Source organism: Teleopsis dalmanni, chromosome 1 (genome assembly GCF_002237135.1).
Source record: "Teleopsis dalmanni isolate 2A chromosome 1, ASM223713v2, whole genome shotgun sequence".
Taxonomy (NCBI): Eukaryota; Metazoa; Arthropoda; class Insecta; order Diptera; family Diopsidae; genus Teleopsis; species Teleopsis dalmanni.
In genome coordinates this window covers 160,739,683-160,756,055 of record NC_051846.1, presented here as the reverse complement: position 1 = coordinate 160,756,055, position 16,373 = coordinate 160,739,683, and the positions used below count along the sequence as shown (strand labels likewise).

Genomic DNA, 16,373 nt, shown 5'->3' with positions numbered 1-16,373 from the left:
ATATTTTTTCTACTTTAAATAAATATACTGCTTTATTTTTTTTTTCTTGATTACTCACTAAATTCTGAAAATTTAAATGTAAACACTTAAACTTTATTTATGCAAAGGTTTCCGACATACGAAAGATGAGCTGGAATCTATAACATATCTAAGTAGATAAGATGGCTAAGTAATAACGTTAGTTCATGTAACACATTGTAATATTAAATATTGTATCATATAACTTTGTTATTAAGGCCGTGTGCAAGTTCGAGTAAATTGAGGTAAAGTAAATTGAAATTTCCTAAGGTTTTTTTGCACTGCACTTATGTAAATATAGCACAATCGTAACAACTAATTTACCTGCCATATCTGCCATACCGACATAAATTACTATTTACCTCAATTTACCATAAATTTACTAGAACTCGTACACAGCCTAATTTATTTTTAAAATGACCATTGTGATGTAGAATATTATTTCAATGAATTAATATTATTTCATTTAATAATTAATTTTATAATAATAATAAAGTAATGTTATATAATTATTAATTAAAAACTAATGTAATAATATTAATACACATAATTAACTTTATTCAACCAATAAGAATGCGTCGTGTGCAATCAAGTGCAAGAATCTACTTGAAACTGAAATATTTAATAAATCTAGTGCTGGCAACACTGTACTTCAAATTTGCCACTATTAAAGTTGCAGCTTTTGTAAACAAAACTGCTTTATAATACAAATATTTTTTGTTTCAATTTTGATTAACACAAATTTTCATATTTTTTTAAATTAACATAACATAAATAAGAAGTTCATTCTAAATAATTTATTTTAAAAAACAAAAAAATGGCTTCAAATATATCTAATAAAGAATGGGTAAGATTAATGTTATCTTTTAAGTATGTGAATCTACATTTCTGATTTCTAAAGGCGGAAGATATCAAGAGCCGTTTAGAAAGTATATATCAACAGCTTTCTGATTTTGAGGAAATAGAATGCATGCAAGATGATCGTGTGAATATATTGGAAATGCTAGAAATTCTTCAAGAAATGCAAAATGATGCAAAGTCTATTCAGACAACTGCATTCCAGCTAAACCAAAAAAGAAATGATATCCAAAATCATATTGACTTACTGCAGAAATCAGTAGACTTATTAAATTTAGAATCCCCAGATACTGACTCAGAGAATTTTGATAATATGAATCAAAATGCTTAGCAGCACTTCGCTCCAAATATTCATAAGCAAAATGTATTTAAAAAAATTGTTTTTAAGTAAATCATCAAAATATTGTTTTAAGATTGCTGTATTACTTATGTATTTATTTCAATACTTGCTCTGCGATTTATAAAAAACTATTCTTAAGTAAATCATCAAAATATTGTTATAAGATTGCTGCGTTAAATATATATTTATTTCAATACTTATTTGCCGTTTATAAAAAACTATTTTTAAGTAAATCATCAAAATATTGTTATTAGATTGCTGCATTAACTATATATTTATTTCAATACTTGTTTTTTTTTGAATACACATATAAATAAATATACATCAATAATTAACATTAATAAATTTTTAAATTGTAAAATAATACACACACAAAGTTTATATAAACACACATACAATGTAAGTATAAATACAGAGATTACTATCACTTTGATTAGAAAATTATTAAATAATACGAAATGTTTAAAAATATTTAAAATGATTCTATTTCTGGTTCTGGTCCTATATTATATAAAATTACATAAGAAAAAAAATAGCTAAATAAATGGCTTCGAGCTAATATATAAATTTTTAAGCTATAAATGATTTAACACGCTATCCTCCACGACCGATATGCAGCCATGCCAGTAAAAATTGTAAGGCCAGCTGAAGCAGAACTAGTTTTCAGATATCGGTATTTATACTAATGCGCGTTAAGAATTCACCATGTGAATCTGCGACGGCTCGTATTATTTCAAGTAATAACTCTCGGGATAGCGCATTTAACTTTGGCAATTTAGCTACTTTTGTAAAATCTTTCACAATTAAATTCAACGCATACTCTTTTATATCATAAATTTTTGTAATATCCGACGCCTCCAGTGTTTGTAGAACATTTTCATACGTTATATTATTTTCAAGTGAAAATTTGCAGAATGCATATAAACGATTATTGGCTAAGCCATAAAAACACGGTGCTTGAAAAAGATATAAAGCATCTTGAGGTGGTAGTTTCGTCTCTCCATAATATATATAACGCAATAACGACTGAAACGCTTCAAGAGATGGAGATATTTCACCAATTTGAATCTATAAAACATTAAATTAGTACTGATAATTAGTAAACACAACTAAAAGCTTACATTAACGGTATTATCTGCAGGCATAAATGATCGAAACATTCCTTGAAAATACGTACAGCGAGCCGATAATATCGATTTGTGGGCAAGTATAATTTGATCATCTAAGACTAAGTTAATGTCACAAAAATCCTTACCAGCCGATTCCAAAAAAACAGCCATATCGCTTTCCAATGTGGTGCCTTCAAAATATAATTTAATATAGAAATATATACATATTATTTACATATTATATTATAGCACAATACTTTAATAGAATATGAGGTGTTTTTAAACCCAATTCGTTAGCCTTACAAAAAACAAAATATATGTAAAAGTTTTAATGGAATGTTTGGGTTTTAAAATCCAACTTGGTAGTGTTACAAAAACAAAACATACGTAAAAGTGTGTAGAAAACCGAGTTTGATTTGAATATTTCCTGTTTATATTTAAGAATTTTTATTAAAATAAAAATTATGCAAATCTAACAGTTTTAAAAAAACACAAGTTTTAACTTAGATGCAATAATTTTAATAAATGATCAGATCTACAACACTATAAAATTACTGAATGTGATTTGCCGCTATTATTATTACAGAATTATAAAAATCTACTCACCCACACTTTTTTCAGCACTAGCATCTACAACAATTTTACTTGGATTTAACCGTCTCCGTACAATCTCAACTATTAAAGGCTTATCCAAATCCCCAAATTCACTCGACATAACAACATCAGTAAAGTTCTCATCTTTAACAATAAATTGCATACAATTGTCCTTAATAATCTGTATTCTAAAAAAATAATTAATATTAATAATCATCGGTAATAAATTTAAATAAATTATATTACTTATTTTTGTCGGCATTATACAACGCTTCTAAAACATTTTGTTTATTTATCTTGAAATCCAAATACTGTATGCAACCTTGTGCAAGACGAGGCATCAAAAATAGGCCGGCCAGTTGATATATATCTGTTATAAGAATAATAATATTCTTACTATACGAATCCTTTAAATCAATTCTATCCGTATAAATATAATTCAAGATAATTTCGAAAGCTTCTGGTGATGCATTTGCTAAACGCACTTCCAACATTGGCACACGATCACCACCGCTTCCACTTAACGAATGCATATCTACACCAGCACCAAATACTTTTTCTACTTGCTGCTGTCGTGCATCTCTGGCTGCCAAAATTTTTGTTCGTAGATATTTTGAGCGTGCCGCTACAAATGCAATGTGTGCTAAGATTTTTATTTCTTCTGGACCAACAACAAATTGTATATCACAAAATTGTTTTTCATTAAAAAACTTTCCAAAATCATCTCGTAAAGTACATTTTGGATAGCTCGAAAATTGAAAACGGTAAGTGTCACCTCGTCGAACGCTATTGTCGACAGTTCCACCGAATATATACATAGCATCCCCTATTACAGCGCTAGCATGAAATACACGACCAGATGGTACATCAGAATTAGCCTCTGGTGTAATAACTGACCACACTTGTGTATCTAAATCATAACAGTGCAAATCATTTGGTAAAGTCGAATCAGCTGATCCACCAAAAACATATAAGAAACGATCATGATGGACCATTGTGTGTCCATAACGTCTTGATGGAGGTATAGAAGAAGCACCTCGTAATACGTGCTCATTGGATATACGCCGCCAGCTAAATATAAAAGGAGTTATTTATTATAAATAAAATCGTTAAGCGTTAATAGTTTTTGCTTACGTTTTTGTTTTAAAATGAAATTCAAAGAGAGAGTTTGTTATTTGCAAGCCACTTTGTCCTGAAAAGACATACATGCAATCTCGTGCCACCGCCGCTGGGAAATTACAACAGGTTGGGGGTCTATCTCCTTTTTGTTCAATTTGTTCCCATTGATGATTTGAGCCCTTAAATTTGCAAGAAATATATAAACATTTATCAGGAAATAGATCTGAATATAACCTGCATGTAATATATTACAAAAGCAATGGCAAATAAAAATATTTTCTAGGGAATCGCCTTCATGCCGCAATCCTAACTACCCTACTGACCGTACATTGAATCAAAACTTTTATACAACCTATAAGAACTGCTTTAATGTTATCCTTAACAAATTTTTTCAATCTATCAAAATAAAATGTATAACTCCAATAATTAAGATCGTATATTTCAACTTGTATTGAAAATAATTAACAGAAGCTTCTTTACTTTTAAAAACAAGGGCGACGAATAACTTCATAAAGAAGTTAAATCTTCTCATTAATTTTTTCGTTCTTTTATTTGCATGTAAAGAAATTGCCATTGCTTAAATATACAATTGCTTCTGTACAAGTATACAGCACAAGGCAAATTCTTAACGGTTTCGAAAAATTTTTGCAATTTTTCTTAGAGTGATATTGTATACATCAATTTAAAATAAGAATCAAATCAAATGCACAATTAAATATATATGCTTACGTTTAAATTAAGTGTCCACATATCATTTAAACGAGCATTACCATCGTAGCCAGCATAAATCCACATTTTGTTGTCATAGATAGCCGCACCATGTGCAGACCGCGGTACAGGCATTCTAAAAAACATTTAAATTATCCACAATTCCTCTTATTATATTATATTATATTTTACACAAACCTTCCTGAGAACTTCCATTCTACCCACATGGCGCTTTGGAATTTATATTCAAACAAATCATTTTTATTTGTTAAGTTTGAATTGGAATGAATATCGCCAGTATAACCACCAAATATGAACATGGAGCTTCCGTGAACAACAGCCGAATGGTGATAACGCGGCGCAGGCGGTGTGCCGGTGGCACAAGCACGTCCCCAAGATTTATCTTTTACACCAAAACGAATTAAATCGTTAAGCATAGTTTTCCCATTATCTCCACCAAATACAAACATTGCATGTTTGTATGCAACTACAGTATGTTTACTCCGTCTAAATTAATAAATTTCATATATTTAACTAGTATATATAACAAACATATATAATTAAAGTATATATTTACTTCGCTCCAACAAATTCAGCACATTCTAACATTTTAGTCCATTGATGTGTTGCTGTATATGCGCTAAAATCAACATTTAACGCATTACAACTGTAACTTCCTGGTGAAACTGATTTACAACTACTTGTCGCATCATAATTGACACCTCTGCCACTGCTAGTGCCACGCATTGAACTTGATGTCGAATGTGACATTTTGCTTCTCGATGAAGAACTTTTTCTACTTTTACGACTTCCTGTTGTATTGCACTTTTCTGCACCTGTTGCCTGTTGACATGCAGGGCAAAACGGTGCACCACCACCACTTGCCGAATTGCTGCATGCAGCACTTAAGCTACTGGCAACTGAGCTCGAGCCGCTGCCAGCGCAAGATGCGCTAAAGCCTTAAACAAAGTACATTTTTATAATTAATATTAAGACGCAGTAAAATTTTTTTTTACCACCTGCACCCCCTCCACTGTCCTCTGTTGAGTCTGTAGATTCCGAGCCAAGTATGGCTTTTAACATAAGCGCATTACAAGTATAAAATCTCTTTCGTTGGCTTATTTTGCTGAATTTTTCTTAACACAGTGGGGAAAAGAATAAATACTATATAAAATATTGACGCCCACACAATTTTTACTCGGTAATGATGTATTGTAACTTTCTATTTAAACTATGCCACAACTTCCCACTTTTGTAAAAAAGAAGAATATTTCTTATTTATAACTTTATTTGTACTAATTTATTGTAAAAACAAACTTTGTGATCATCATTTTCATATTTTTATAAAAATGTATACTAAGACCAATTGGACTTCAAATCTTACTACAGCTGATGGCTGCGTTTAAGACGGCCAAACTTATGCAGTGTTGTAAATCGATTTATAAATGTTTAAGTGTCTGCATTTCACAAAACCTGTGAACATTTTTTGTAGATGTATATTTAGTTAAGAAACAAGTGATTAATCTGAGTTTAGATTATTTTAGGCTAAAAAGTTTATCATAATTATCTTGTTTATCCAAATATCTTAAAGTCATGTTATACATGTTATAATCATAATTATTAATTATTAATCATGTAATTTTACGCTCTTTTTGGACATGACGAAAAGGCATGTTAAGGTGCATTCACACCAAAGCGAACTCTTGCGAATGAACGAACATTCGCAGGTAATGAATACCACCCTTTGTAGTTGAAATAGTCCGTGTCATCTACAGCAGTGGGCCTCACTTCTATGTGACATCTAACTAAAACATAAGAAACATAAAAATGGCAACTTTTATTTATAATCTGTAAACTTTCCTATAACTGCAATACATTAATGTAATCCAATTTTCCCTTATCTTTCTTACAACACAATTGTACAATTATTAAATATACAAAAATTGCGTATAGATATAACACCCAATTCCACAATCTTAGTGTGTCCTTCATATTAAAGTATTCCGTTTTTGTATAAGAATGCATAGATTTAACATATGCAGGTGGCGTTTTATTATTAAACTATGCAACAATTTTTTTTCTGTGACGAACTTGAATTTGAGCTTATAATTAAAGCAATAATTTCTTCTTTAAAAAATTGTTACTTAAAACACTATGAGTGTTGAGTGGAAATTTTTTTTTATTGCTATTGAAACTTTCATCAAACACACGAACCAAAACACAAAAAGACAAACGTCAAAATTAATCTCCACTGTTAATGTAAACGGTGGAGATTAAAAATACAGATTAACTTAATCCCGTTCTCTTAATCTCCAATGTAAATGTAATATAAGTAATAAACATGATATTTAAGGTTAACAAAAGAGTAATTTAAGGATTAAGTTAGCTGTATAGTTGTACATGCTAGCACATGCTAACTCTCGACGACAACATGGGAACTTCAAAATTGCCTTTTTAATATTTTAAGTTTTTGTAGCATTGTCAAATCAAATATATATATCATTTAATTTGTTAATAAGTAACATTATATTTTGTTAAAATTTTAAAAATATGTTTAACAATTTTGAATTAAATTAGTATTACTTATTAACAATTGAAGAGTTAAATCACTGATGTTATGTCCAATTACAATAAAATTTCTAAATTTATTTATATAAATTTATTGTAGAATAGCGTGATGTCACGATAAGACGTGTGGCTAAATGGTTTAAAAATTGCATTTTATTTCGAAAAATAAAACTCATTCATTCTTATGTTCTTTGGTAAGAAGAGTAAAATAATTATGAATGAAATGCAACTATGAGTGTCAACCGTGATCGCAGATAGTTTTAAAACATTCCGTTATTTTCTTTTACATAAGCGCGAAAAAAATTGTCTTTTAGTAGCTAAAGAGAGAAATAAAGAATTATGCGTTTCTATACTCTTTTAAAAAACGGTGGATGTGCTAAGGTAATAAAATAAATTGCCATAATAATTTTGCTTTATTATTTGAATTAATTAATGTATAGAGAATTGGGGAAGAGTTTGCTAAGGAGCTCTTGGCATGCTCGGACAATTTTGACGGAATCTATAACATGGCGTCTCAATTCTCTAATGAGTGTTTCCAAGCAATTGGGTTTGAATGTAACATTTCAGCATTTGATATTGAAAATTTTAAATATAAATGGCCGACAGATTGCAACATTTATATATTTCCATACAATGCTATTTATTTTAAAAAGTTCGAGCAATTTCTAAGCTTTTTATGTCAATCACTGCACGAATTTCAAGATAAATACATGTACTATGATGCAGCTTATATGGAGAAAAATGAAAGTCCAATAGAATTATTCACGCTTATGTTAGCAGGTTGGTGTAATATTTATAGATGTTTACAAGAACAAAATGAAAATGTTGCTGAACGATTTGATGAGCCTCTTGCACGAATCAGTAAAAATAATTGATTTCTCTTTTGAATTGGTTGATATATTATATATTTGTTATAGATTATCAGCTTTTATTGGGTGCAAATAAAATGCGTATAGACTATGGAGATGATTTACCACTACTCCATAAAATTTGTGATAGACTATACCGAAGTGCATTAAACGGCATATTGTAAGTATTACTACTGTTTTCAAAATATTAGTCGACGTATATACATATGTATAATAAATATACCAAATAATATTATTAAAATTTCATGATAGGTACTTTATCAATGAATTTTTAAAATTAAATGAACAAATATTTAATAGTCATTTGTAAACACGGAGTAATTAGTAAATAATTCTTTTTTAATCTTGAAAGACAAAAATTTTCAAGATTGTATATAGTACGTTAAAAAAAGTATTGTTCAAAATTTAACTATATAATATAGTCATCTCTAAAAAGATAATACAATATACAGTAAAACTTCCATAACTGGAAGTACCATTTTGCAAAGAAAAGGTTCGACTTATGAAGACTTCAAATTAAAAAATTGTATGTAACTTCCTCTCTAAACCCTGTTGTATTCTATTTTGTTGGAGTTGTAGAAAATTCGAGTTCTGGAAGTTTGACTGTATAATATTTAATACTAATACAGGCACGTAATCAGGGAGGTGAACGTCAATAAAGTCCCCAAAATAAAACCTATGCCTATATTTGTACAAAGGTATATTCGTTATTAACGTACCATGGTTAATTAATAAGACATACTTTTTCTTCAAGTTTATGATATATGAAGGCTCTCCAGAAGCGGATTTTTGGCTAAGGGTCAATTACTGACACTATAAACAATACGCTAATACATTGTTACATACGATGAAAGTTTCTTACTCTTATTTACTATTAGCATTTTTATATTTGTAGTTGTTTTTTATATTGGTTATTTACTTTATGTCATAGTCTTATATTCCTTATAAAATTTTTGTTATAAATTATTTAAGAACATACTAATTAATACAAATGAACTTACTAATATAATATAAATTTAAATCATGTGTTTATAAAACTCGATTCCATAAACTTTTCTTTATTGTTACAGCTACGATCAAGCAATAGATGAAATTGTCAATGGATTACTACAGTTATTCGAAGAGCATTTTGAACTTTTTTTTAAAACATCACCCGATTCATTAAATTTTTATAATGAAGTTTTAAATGTTAAGGTAAGTAAATTTTTTTAATTAATCGAATTAAATTGAATTTTTAAATCAATTTATTCTATAGGATCATTATAAATATTACTATCTCGTGTACAGAAGATTGGAGCAAATGCTTCATCGCTATGCAAATGAGAGCAAACTTCTAATTTTAACGAATTTTTTAATAACAAAACATATGCAGACAGTATATTTTACAACAATTAAGAAAGAACCAAAACGAGTTGTGAATGCTGCATTAGAGTTTTTATATACTTTAAATAGGTATTTTGTCTTTTAAAAATATTTGTCAGTCTAATAATAGCAATTACATTTTCATAGCACGGTTTTGGATGCGAATTGTTTTTTAAATCCCTTAATTGAATCTATTTTAGAATTGGTTTTAAAAAATGGAAGTCGCCTAGCAGCAAAAGTTTATATTGCCATTGTAGATAAAAAAATTGATAATGATTCCATAATGAAACACATATTAGAATTTATTTTTAGCAAATCTGTAAGTGCAAATTATTAAAAAATGAGCATAAGACGTTAAAATAATTTTTTAGGTTCCTATATCTAAAATATCAAACTTGGTTACAATATTATGGATATATTTTCCCCACATGCGAAACTGTGATTTATATTTTAAAATATTATTAGATGATAATCTAAATCTAAATATGCGATTTTCCAGTGCACATTTTCTTGTTGCGGTTTATAATAAAATGTTGAACGATTTTGGTAGTATACATTATTAAATATTATATAATAATATACATGCTTTAATAAATCTTTATAGGAAAATATAAACAAAATATTGAACACACATTAAATATTTTATTAAACAACTTTGATAAAATACACAATAATACTTTAACTGGTATATTATTGCATATATTTGCAAATACAAAGCTGACAATGTTAAAAACTCACGTTATAAACTACGAATTGGTAGGTTATAATAAACATATTTTTATTCTATTTATCAAATTATTTGATGTATGTTTTTATTTAGATGTTAGGTAAATTCGAGGATACATTAGCTAAACTATTCTTAACAGATAAACACATGAATTATCCATGGCTTAATAATATATTTGTGGAATTAAATCGTTGCCTTGACAAAACAGCAAATTGGGCAGTATTGGAAGAACTTAGCATTGATATTTATAAGGAATTTGAATTTATTGATAAGCAAATACAAACTTTGGATCCTAATAATAAAGTAAAGAATCAAACATAAATTAAGATTTTAATTTTTTTATTCTTTTTCTTTTGTAGAAACTTTATATAAGGATTTTGGAATCTTACATTACTGTTTTACAAAAACTAAATATTATTTCTAAAACAAATTATGATCTTCTCGATGATGAAGCTAAAATATTACATAGCCTAAAAATGCGAATAATAGATCAAACAATAATGAACGTGGCTGAAAAAAGTATTAAAAATAATATTGGTAAATATTTAACAAAAATGTTATTCTGTATAATAATTTCATTATTATTGTTTTTTGTTATCTATGTTTACATTATATATTGTAAATATAGTAAGAAGTTGTAATATTAATTGTAAAAGTTTAAAAAACAAGTAAAGTTTTTAAATATTGTTAACTAATTGAAATTTCTTACACATTTATTACATACTCTATAAAAAACACCTTAAATGAAGAATTATAAAATAAAATATAACTACATTAACAAGTTTCATTTAAATATTCACTTCCCATAAACTTATTCCAGATGCTTATGGTGTGGAAATAATAACTTCATATCTTATTAAATTGTGTCAAAAATCAGAATTAAATCTTGTTTTTGCCACTGAACTTGCAGAATCATTGGAAAAGTTTTGTTTAGATTTTTTACAAACATTCAATAATTCTCAAAAAATACCTATTACATGTGTTCAATCGGTAATGTATTTATTATATGTATAAGTATATTATTTTTTAAACCATTTTATTTGAATAGCATTTTAGTAGCTTGATAAATTTATACTGTGAATTAATGCCAGAGTCGAATTTAGCCTTATTAACACTCAACAGTGAATCTTATCATATTCTTCTCCATGTTTTAATTTTTGTAATATTTGAAAAAAAAAGTTTGCAATTCGAAGATTATTCTAATATGAAATCAAAAATGCACCCAATTCGTATATATGAATATCAACAAATTATTTTAAATCAGTTTATTTATCTACATTCACACGAAAATCTTAATATACCGTCAAAAACAATATGGAAGTTATGTATATATTATGAATTGGTATGTATTATATATATATATATATATATATATTATATTCTTTAATAAAGTTGTATATTATTACTAAATATTTTTAAAATTTTAATAGCCACAAAAAAAATTTGATGAAGAATTAAAACAATTATTGCAAACTCTTTCTCTGCGTCAATTTAATTTATTTAAATATATTTTGCCAGTTATTGTCTTTAATTTGCACACAAAAAGGTATAATCTTTCGGAGTTAACCATTTTGGTAAATACTAATAATATACTTTATATGTGACATCGAAATATATTAATTTTGAAATTTTTATTACAGAAAGTAATTAAGAAATATAATTTATTACTCGATGATTTACCTAAAATAATGAAGCCATTACTGCTCAAAATCCATTTAGTATTGACAGTTTTACAAATGACTAAAAAATCGTTGGAAATTTTTGAAATAAGAAGCAACAAGAATAACAACAATCGATTAAACACTTTAAACTATTTATATATTTTCATAGAAAATATTGATTTCCGTACTAGTGATGTTGTACAAGATATGTTAGTATATGGCATAATATTTCTCTTATTATATATATTAAATAATATTCAATATTTTTATAGAACTACAGAAGCTGAAAAGTTACGTACACATTTTCTTCATTCAAAAGAACAACAAACTTTACGAAAATTTTTAAATGTTGTAACTAAATCTAAAAAGTATTCGAGATGAAATAATTGAAGCAATATCATTATTTGTATTTGCGAACAAAATAAGTAAGTTAATTTATTTTTTTTTTATATTAAATTTCAAAATGTTAAAATTTTATTTTTATGTACTAATTTTAAAATTTTTTTAATATTTTTATAAATAAATTTGAATATATTTTTGCTTTATATACAATACATATAATTAATGTATAGATAAAATAATATTTAAAAATAAAAAACATTTTCGTTAAACATTAATATATGAGATATTGGTCTGAACTGCAAATTTATTAAGGCCAACCTTAAAATGAATTACACTTATCTTGTTGATTCAAGATAATTTGATCAATAATTAAATAGATAAATTAAATACTGTACTTCACACCCATAACTATAATAATGTATTCATATTTATGTATAATTTACCAAAAAAAAATGTATTTTTAATTGATTGTATTAATAATCAACAATAAAGATATTTACTTGAACGTCCTTAACTCCTTATTTGATGTATGGTTACACGCAGTTTATAATGTGAATTAAAATGTCCTTAAAAAATTTAAAAAACAGAATGCGGCTTATCAACAAAGGAATAAGTTTTACTTTACATCTAAAACATATCAATCAATATTTAAATTTATAATCAAATTTCGATCACATTATGTGTGACAAAATATTATTGATGGATATTTAAATACTCTTTCAATTTTAATGTCAAGCAAAATTTCATAAGTTGACGTCACAGAGTTTATTCTTTGTTATTAAAATAAATCATAAATAAGTAATTAATATTTTATAAGTTAATTATGAATAATTATTAATTATCCTTATCAGAAGTTTCAATGATAATTTCCCAACAAAAAATAATCTTAAGTAATGAAGAAATCACTTTTTCCTCATAAATGTCAATTTATACAAGTTTCACTAATATTAAATGAGTATTTCTTTTGTAAGAATATTTTCTTGTACTCAGTATATTGCCTACATTTATGAAGTGAAATCATAAAGAAATATATGCTATATTTAATATGTATTTTCTTAATACGCACCAATTTGTACTTTAAGAAAGTAAGAATCTGCATTACTACTTGGCACCGGCATTAAAGAGCTACTACTACTTTTGATAACGTTTTAAAAAATAATTCTATATAAGTGTTGAGGAATTATTAGATACTTCATAAATTAAATATGTATGTACATATAAAATGAAGCGTAATTATTTATATTTTTATTCGATTTAAACGTAATACTTACATATACTTGTAAGTATTTTTATTCTCTTAAGCACATTTCAAGCTCTAAAAAATTATAACTAATTTTTGTTTATACTTAGTGAATAGCCAAGTTGATTCCAAGTTTGATATAATAAAACTCTATAATCAAAATTCGTATACTTTAATACTTTACTTAAGTTTAAAATAACGTTATATATAATGCTGGTTGGGTTGATAGATATGTCTTAACCACATTATCAATTTTTTACTAATTTATTCTATAATCTTTTTTTAGAAACTTTAGATTTTAATAAAGAATTTTCAATATGATTTGTACTATAATATGTATTGTAGGTTGTTGTTATAGTCAAACGCCGACATAAAAGTTACAATATAAAAAGTTGACAAAATATCACGATTGGGATGGGGAAAACATGTTGTAAGATAGAAGAAAGATTAGATATTTAATTTAACCTGGACAGTGGTAAAAATATCTTGGCATCTCAATGGTACGGGGTCATAATTCAATAGGGCTCAAATTTGTGTGAGAATTAGATCGTAACAGCAAATGGGTAACACTGTGTGAAGAAAATCTGTAGTAAGAACAAATATTGGGAGTGAAAGTAATTGTGTATAACAATTAACTAAAAGTAACAATTAGCACGTAATTATATACTTATCTTAGTTGAATAATGGATTTGCTAGTTCCGAAAAGAACTGTATTCCGTGTTACTTAAATATTCCATTTCGACTTGCAACTTATGTACTCCAAGTCTAAGCTACATTATCATACTTTCGACTTTTTACTTTAATATCAATATTCTGTTGGCAAGTAACTCTTAATAGTTCTTCAAAATATTAAAAATTTCACAGACATCTATTATAGTTTAGATTTACTCATTTGTTAGTAATTGAAGCAGGGTTTAGTACTATAGCATTTGTGCTCAAATACGAGGGAGACGACTCTCGCCATATAAGTGAAGTAGTTGAGGTCTATTACTTGATTTTAAGCGTAGAGATTCCGTTTTTTTTTAATTATTAGTTTTTAATCAAACTTCTAGGCACTTGTTTAATCTAGATGGGTTGTCGACGATTTTCAGGATATGTCGATAGCTATTAATTAAGAAAATGTGCACATTTGTCTAGTGCACTTATACACTTTTGTTGTTTCAAAGATTGTAGTTAAATTCCAAATACTTTACATTTAGCAAGCTTATAACTTTAATGTAAATTTTATCCTGGTTTCTTGTGGTGTGATATGATTGCTTAAAACCCTCTAAATGAGCCGTTAATAAAAAATGGTAGATATTAAAGAGAGTTAATGTTTCGTCATGTAGTTTTTTTTATAAAGTTTTTTTATTAACTAAATACGGAATTCCATTTTGATAAAAATACTGTTAAAATACTGATTTTTACAGCCTTATTATAGAAAAGTATGAGCAACAGATCTGTATTCAGTGAATTAGTTTTTTTCTAACATTTTGATTTGTACTAAACTGTTATTAAACATTAGCATAAAAAAACTTTATAATTTACTTAAATAATTCAGTTTGATATTGAAAATGTCTCTGACAAAAGTGGGTCCTCTAGTGAATATTTTTATGTTTCAAACAAGACATTTTTATGTCCCAATTAAATATAATATAAGAAATAAAGTTCTATTACCTAAAACATTGTAATGGTTTTCATTGCAAAGTGCGCTTACATATACATATTTTATTTATATATCAATAAAATTAAATTAGAAAAATAGTGTACTATAACACTATGTACACTTGATTAAAGTGTTGAAATGATTCTCATTGCAAAAAGCGCTTACTATACTTGTACATATTTTATTTCAATTAAATATAATTCAAAAGATGAAACTCAATCTAACTGCTCTAAAAATATGTAATAATAATAAGCACAGCAAGAAAAAGTGCTGGCTAACTGCACTAAAAATACAGTATCATAATAAACATATTTAAAAAAAAATGGCTAGCTAACTGCACTAAAAATACAGTATCATAATAAACATATTAAGAAAAAAGTGCTAGCTAACTGCGCTAAAAAATATTTTTGTCGAAGAAACTTGTATGTTAACATTTTTAATATTAAAAACAAGAAAAATATTGTATCTTTGGAGTTCTAATATTGGAAAGAAATATGAAAGGATAGTCTATACAGATTGTTATCACTTTTATGTATTAGGCTATGGACCTATTTACACTATCATGAACGTGAGATGAACTTGACGACAACATGAACTGTCAGTTCAGTTTACACTGTCATGAGCGTGAAATTTGTTTTGTTTTGTGTAAACGTATAAAATGCTTGTGTGTAGTAGTGCAGAGCACAAATTGAGAGTATTCAGCATTAAAAGGTAAATATAAACATAACATTGCATATGTATGCGTACCAAGCTGTAGAAACGCAGCAAATTTCATTGCGTGAAATTCATGAACTCATATCACACTCTCTTCCATCTCTCATCTTTAAGTAACCGGTTTTCAAGTTCATGTTCATGTTCATGTTAAGTTCATGATAGTGTAAATTGGCCCTATGACGGTTGCTATTTAAAAAGAAGAAATCAACACCGTTTGATAACAATTTATAAAGTTAATTGAATCCAAACAATCTGTACTCAAACTAAAGAAACAGTGAAAAAAAAAATAAAGAAGATGCTTATTAAAGAAAATTATCTCTGACTTAACAAGTCGAATATATTGTATGAGTATAGTGCTTACAATGTTTGAAAGATATAAAAACTAATTATATTATATAGTACTATACTGTACATGCTAAGAAGATAATACGTACATATGTTGCTATCTTATTATATCGCATTATACCGTATAACAGTTTGTTGAGGAAGATTTTTACTA

General features: G+C 27.0%; 4 protein-coding genes across 4 annotated transcripts; 3 read left to right on the top strand and 1 right to left on the bottom strand.

Moving 5' to 3' along the window:
- Positions 1-831: 831 nt before the first annotated feature.
- LOC119669700 lies at positions 832-1,257 on the top strand. The gene is made up of 2 exons (XM_038079703.1): positions 832-865; positions 920-1,257. The coding sequence occupies exons 1-2, from the start codon at positions 836-838 to the stop codon at positions 1,205-1,207; spliced, it is 318 nt and encodes a 105-aa protein (XP_037935631.1). The 5' UTR covers positions 832-835; the 3' UTR covers positions 1,208-1,257.
- A 458-nt stretch (positions 1,258-1,715) lies between these two features.
- On the bottom strand, positions 1,716-6,288 carry LOC119669682 (leucine-zipper-like transcriptional regulator 1 homolog). The gene is made up of 9 exons (XM_038079680.1): positions 5,763-6,288; positions 5,324-5,705; positions 4,945-5,253; positions 4,768-4,882; positions 4,054-4,217; positions 3,166-3,990; positions 2,932-3,107; positions 2,338-2,516; positions 1,716-2,284 (listed from the first exon to the last, which is right to left on the bottom strand). Exons 1-9 carry the CDS (start codon positions 5,827-5,829, stop codon positions 1,880-1,882), a joined length of 2,622 nt encoding a protein of 873 aa, XP_037935608.1. The 5' UTR covers positions 5,830-6,288; the 3' UTR covers positions 1,716-1,879.
- A 1,137-nt stretch (positions 6,289-7,425) lies between these two features.
- Positions 7,426-10,108, top strand: LOC119666587. The gene is made up of 7 exons (XM_038075866.1): positions 7,426-7,695; positions 7,755-8,175; positions 8,232-8,343; positions 9,254-9,377; positions 9,439-9,635; positions 9,693-9,864; positions 9,917-10,108. The coding sequence occupies exons 1-7, from the start codon at positions 7,654-7,656 to the stop codon at positions 10,106-10,108; spliced, it is 1,260 nt and encodes a 419-aa protein (XP_037931794.1). The 5' UTR covers positions 7,426-7,653.
- An 82-nt stretch (positions 10,109-10,190) lies between these two features.
- LOC119666585 lies at positions 10,191-12,314 on the top strand. Its single transcript, XM_038075865.1, has 6 exons — positions 10,191-10,301; positions 10,366-10,575; positions 10,632-10,809; positions 11,093-11,262; positions 11,321-11,592; positions 12,206-12,314. Exons 1-6 carry the CDS (start codon positions 10,269-10,271, stop codon positions 12,312-12,314), a joined length of 972 nt encoding a protein of 323 aa, XP_037931793.1. The 5' UTR covers positions 10,191-10,268.
- The last annotated feature ends 4,059 nt before the right edge of the window (positions 12,315-16,373 follow it).

What these genes read in the sequence shown, in the direction of transcription:
- LOC119669700 (XM_038079703.1), top strand. Translation starts at nt 836, where the DNA reads ATGGCTTCAAATATATCTAATAAAGAATGG. An exon ending in ATATATCTAATAAAGAATGG is followed by an intron (nt 866 to 919) that starts GTAAGATTAATG and finishes TGATTTCTAAAG; the next exon opens with GCGGAAGATATCAAGAGCCG.
- LOC119669682 (XM_038079680.1), bottom strand. Translation starts at nt 5,829, where the DNA reads ATGTTAAAAGCCATACTTGGCTCGGAATCTACAGACTCAACAGAGGAC. An exon ending in GAATGGAAGTTCTCAGGAAG is followed by an intron (nt 4,883 to 4,944) that starts GTTTGTGTAAAA and finishes AATGTTTTTTAG; the next exon opens with AATGCCTGTACCGCGGTCTG. An exon ending in TAGTGCTGAAAAAAGTGTGG is followed by an intron (nt 2,517 to 2,931) that starts GTGAGTAGATTT and finishes TATATTTTGAAG; the next exon opens with GCACCACATTGGAAAGCGAT.
- LOC119666587 (XM_038075866.1), top strand. Translation starts at nt 7,654, where the DNA reads ATGCGTTTCTATACTCTTTTAAAAAACGGTGGATGTGCTAAG. An exon ending in AAAACGGTGGATGTGCTAAG is followed by an intron (nt 7,696 to 7,754) that starts GTAATAAAATAA and finishes ATTAATGTATAG; the next exon opens with AGAATTGGGGAAGAGTTTGC. An exon ending in ATGAAGTTTTAAATGTTAAG is followed by an intron (nt 9,378 to 9,438) that starts GTAAGTAAATTT and finishes TTTATTCTATAG; the next exon opens with GATCATTATAAATATTACTA.
- LOC119666585 (XM_038075865.1), top strand. Translation starts at nt 10,269, where the DNA reads ATGTTAAAAACTCACGTTATAAACTACGAATTG. An exon ending in AAGTATTAAAAATAATATTG is followed by an intron (nt 10,810 to 11,092) that starts GTAAATATTTAA and finishes AACTTATTCCAG; the next exon opens with ATGCTTATGGTGTGGAAATA. An exon ending in CCGTCAAAAACAATATGGAA is followed by an intron (nt 11,593 to 12,205) that starts GTTATGTATATA and finishes ATATTTTTATAG; the next exon opens with AACTACAGAAGCTGAAAAGT.